The following is a 4,879-nucleotide window of genomic DNA, read 5'->3' on the forward strand; positions in this document are numbered from 1 at the left end:
GGGCGCGGTGGATCCGCCGCGTCCCCGGGCGGCACAGCCAGCGCCTCAGCGCTCTGTCCGTAAACCCAATACACACAGCGTCGCTTGGGTTTTAGGCTCTTGGTACCGTAAAACACATGCTGAGAAATGCCAGTGCTCCACAGCTGAGCAATACTTAGGTTTCCCAGAAAAGTCCCATTGGCAAAGCACATCAGAGCCCCAGAAGTGTCTGACGCCTGAACTGCTTCCCCCTGGCCAGGCTCTCCCTCGGCGGCACTCACAGTTGGGTTTGTACAGCCCCCGAAGAGCTGTGTGAGCAGTGGTGCCGAGCGAAGCCGAGCACAGCCGGCAGTGTCTGTCCCAGGGCATCCCTGAGCCCCCTGAGCTGCTGTTTGGTTTGCCAAACCTTTCTGCACCCCGAGAGCCACAGACTGCGCTGAACCTGACTTTGCAGCTGGAGTGGCACAGGCAGAATATACATCACTGCTCAGAGCCAGGCTGGCAAAGCCCGGGAGAATCCCTGCGGAGCAGGAGGTGTGGGGATGGGCTGCACCTCTCCCGCTGAGGGGAAATGCTCACTCACGTCCCTCGTGTGAGAGCTGCTGATGAATCCTGACTACCTGTTTTCTATGTTATATTTGAAGGGACACATTTCTTGCTACAAATTGGTGATGCTGGTGCCACATGTCCAGCATTCCACTGCCCAGGAGAGCTCCAGACAGTTTTCTCAAGGCCCAAACTAACTGTTTGCAGTGCCGTTTGCTAACTTACATCCTTACTTCACACGACATATACTAATAAGGAAATTTATAATCCAGTTTTCTACTAACTTGTCCTGAAAAGAGAAGCATTATGTGAGATTTCATTTGTATGATTCTATTAATTTGATTAAAAACCTCTGCTGTGTTTCTCAGCAGTGATAGTTTGGCCTTGCTAGGGTTAAACCCCATTAATATGTACTTCTGTGCTGGAGTGAAGCTAAACACAACCTTTGAAAAAGAGGCCCCTTTGCAGCTGTCTTTGAAATGAGCATTCAATAATGGGAAATTGTTTCTTTTAAACAACAATGGTTTACCTTAGGCACCCAAAACCTTTGCTTGCTGTGCTAAATGTAGGGTGATGCACTTTATTTTCACAGATTTAAAATACCCAGTGTAACTCTGAAGTTGAAGTGGGAAAAAAGGTCTTTTATTCTCTTTCACTCAGGAACAGAGTTATGCTGAGAATGTGTGAGCAGATAATAGACTAATTCAAACCTTCAGACCAGATGTCTTCAAAATCAAACTATGACTCAAATTAAAGCACAAACAAACACTTGTGACTGGCACAGCTACTTCAAATAGTCGAATGCCTCGGTCAGTGTTTCTCATTTTGGAACAGACTGAGAGAAAGCACAATCAAAATGGAGAAGTTCCTTGTGTTTGTCTCCTTTTTGGTCCTGATAATCACTGTTACAGGTAAGAGTTTATAGAAACAAACCTGTGTATGTATGTAGAGCTACTAATACTAGTAGTATTTGTCTGTCAGCCTTCTATTTTAGTCGTCATTATTCATCCATTTTCATGTATTTAATTTTTAATGCTTGACTATTTTGATATTGCAGGCTGTCCATGATTTGATTTTTAACTGCTGTTGCATTTAACTGCTGTTTTAATTTGCTGTTGCATTTGACATTTAACTCTCTACATTACCATGCTGTATTTGTTTATTGCAAACCCAAAACGTTTAAATGTGCTAGCTTACTATTTTAATACTACTTTACCATGGTCCTGCAACTGGAACGTTCAATGCAATCTCTCCTCTGCAACACGTCTAACACATTACTTTGAAAAATAATCCTATAAAGCAACACAGAAAAGAACAGAGAGTTGGAAGAGTCACTTGTGCCAGTGGTTAGATGGTGCTGTTATAGTTCCTCATTTGATAGTAACATAAATGTGTGGGCTTTGCTACATACTAGTAGAACTAGAGAAAACACAACTGTAAAAATGGTTTAAAATTCCACTCCTATCTCCTGGAATGCAATATCCCCTGGGATGGGGCTGTAATGAAAGAACACTTTGTATATAGACGAAAATCAGGTTTGGAGACATTTCATTTTACAACTGACAGATAAAATATTAACTTTCTGATAATTTCAGAACTGATTTCTGCATTTCTGTCCTTAGACACCTCACCAATCGTGTCTGAAAAAGATGCCAAACAGATTCTGAGGACTCGTCGTGAAGGCAGGCCAAGGAAGGCTGGATTCCCTGATGAGCCAATGAGGGTGATTTATGACATTTGTTATTAAACTACACTAACTAAGAAAACCAACACCAAAACCTCCAAAACAGTTGTGCTTAGTATTACATTTCTAGACATTGAATTCCAAGCAGTATGTTATGAATATCACCCTTTAAAGCAGCCGAGTTATCCCCTGAAATATTAAAAAAACTCTTTTCATTCTTTCACCTACTGTTAAGAGCATTCTGTAAGTGCTGAGCATTGCTCAGGAAACAGAACCTTGCAAAGTGTGCAGATTATTTATCACAGTTCAAAAATGCTGATCAAATTATTGAGAAGAAAGTGGCTTTTCATTTATAGAAATGTGGATTTCATCAGGTTGTTCCTAAAAAACTAAATAACAGGAAATGTCTTGCAGTACATTCTGCACTGCAGGCAGAGAGGAGATGTAGGTGTCAGTGGTCAGTGTGGAGATCGAGGTAGTTCTCAACTAGCTTTGAAAATCACTTCCATCACTTACTTATGAGTGCTACAGGTTTTACGATACTCTAGTTGTTTCCTAGCTTAATGCAACAGCTTTGGGTTTGCATGCAATATCTACACTTATTTATTTGCAAACCCTATTACAACAGAAGAAAACGTAAGAGAATTAAAGAGCTTCTGTTTTGCTTGCTTTGACAAGACATAACATATAATTCTGAACTTCTCAAGGGTACTTAAGGTATTTTAAAATTACTGCCTATTTCTTTCCAAAGTAAATAAACTGAGCTAAAATTACATGGTCCTGAAGAGGCAAACCCCACAGAAGCCAGAGGCACACAACAGGCTGTGCGTGTGGGACGAGTACAAGGGGCTCAGTTTAGCAAGGTGCTGAACTCTGTAGGACATGAAGAGCACTGTGTACCTTGCAGGACTGAGCTCAGTGTGTGCCAGGACTGTGGACACAGCTCCTGGTTTTCCCTTTCCAGTGGGTGTTATATACCAGCCCAAAAGAATCCACCTGGCTGTACACCACTCTGGATGGACACACTGTTTGTCAGGTGTGACACCACAGATCAAGTCTGTCCCAAGGATATTGCTCCATGCTTGTTAACAATCTTGTGCAATGAAGACTTCACAACAGAGCCAAAACCTGTTGTTAAATGAGCCTTGTAGTTTTTGCAAATTAGCAGGAATACAGTTCCCATCTGTGCTTATGCTTAATGTACCACCATGGTTAATATTATGTAGTAAACATAACACATATTGAGCACAAAATAAATAAAGCAACCAAGAGTCGGATTGAGGTAAATCCTGCATTGCAAGAAGTTAGATGCATATGTGCAACATTTAGTCTATGGTTTTAGGTAACCCTGTGAGGAGCAGGGAGTTGGACCTGTGAGTTGAAACTGGATGTGGCACTTAGTGTCATGGTCTAGTAACCACAGTAGGGTTGGACTTGATGATCTTTGAGGTCTCTTCCAACCTGTTTGAATCTATGATTCTGTGATCCTTATGGGTCCCTTCCCACTTCAGACACTGATTCTGTGGGGAGAGGAGGGAGCCAGGGCTGGAGAGAGTGTACTCACTCTGCTGCTCTGTCCTTATCTCTTTCCATCCTACCACAATTAGGAGCAAACATTTGTTGAGACGTTCCAACCTTCTTTTTATTGCCTTTTTTTGTCCTAGTCAGCAAATGTGTAAGAAAACCCAAACATAAGAGTATTTGTTTTGCTCTCTAAATGTCAAGGTTTTCACTTGAAAAGGAAACATCTTTGATAAAAAACCAACCCTTGCTGCCATGTGGAACATGGAGATTGTCCCTTGTGTATGTCTGCTGAATCCCTGGGCACAGTTCTACCACTGGCTCCAGGGGAAAAACTGATTTTGTATGGATGCTTTGTAGCAGGATGAAATGAATGCTGGGATGAACCCACCTCTGTTCATCTATTTTAAGCAAAAGCTGTTTGTGCTAGGCCAGATCATGCTGAGCTGGGGAATGTAATTTGCAATTCTTTGTGACACTCTTTGACTTCCACAGTGCTGTTTGAGTCAAAAACCTGTTCAGTTACAGACAGCAAGACCTTGCCACCTTTGAGCATTAAGAAACGTAATTTATGTTACCAGCATGTTTTAATCTTGCTTTGACTGAGATCCTGCTTTTTATCAGCCATACAGTTCTGTTCTCTGCCAGTTCGTAATGCAGTCTCTCAGAGGTATCTGAGCCAAGTCTTCCTGGGCTGTGAGGAGAGACAGCCCAGTGAAAGGCAGGATACCAATGCTGCCTGCTGGCACCCAGCACAGCCACCCTCTGCTGGGCACAGAGAGCAGGGTGGCAGCAGGAACATTTGGCCAGTGCAAATGGTTTGGGCTGCAGCTTCCAGTCCAACAGTGCCTACCGTGCAAAGCGACGGGGGTGGACTGAATACATGTATCTAGTGTTCAGAAAGCTGATGAGCACTGGGACTGGGCCTTTCTAAACTCAGTTTTGTTCCCGATGGAGGGTTTTGGTACCCAGCCCACTTCAGTTTGGTAACTGGTTGCTTGCACCAAACCCCCTGTAAACTGCTATAGGAAATTCACATTATTTTCTGTATCACAGAAAGACCGGTCAGCACTGATGTGTGCTGCCTACGAGAACCCTTCGGAGTCCTGACACGTGATCCTGTAAGGGGTTAATGTTCTTGAATCAGCA

General features: G+C 43.0%; 1 protein-coding gene across 1 annotated transcript in view; it reads left to right on the forward strand.

Annotated features, from left to right (window-relative positions):
• The first annotated feature begins 1,381 nt into the window (after positions 1–1,381).
• Positions 1,382–4,879, forward strand: part of LOC103811244 (chromosome unknown open reading frame, human C17orf67) — a 3,961-nt gene continuing 463 nt past the window's right edge. The window contains exons 1-2 of the mRNA XM_009084205.1: positions 1,382–1,436; positions 2,148–2,248. Coding sequence (XP_009082453.1) covers positions 1,382–1,436; positions 2,148–2,248 — 156 coding nt within the window. The remainder of the gene's footprint in view (positions 1,437–2,147; positions 2,249–4,879) is intronic.

Source organism: Acanthisitta chloris, unplaced genomic scaffold (assembly GCF_000695815.1).
Source record: "Acanthisitta chloris isolate BGI_N310 unplaced genomic scaffold, ASM69581v1 scaffold45871, whole genome shotgun sequence".
In the NCBI taxonomy this organism is placed as follows: domain Eukaryota; kingdom Metazoa; phylum Chordata; class Aves; order Passeriformes; family Acanthisittidae; genus Acanthisitta; species Acanthisitta chloris.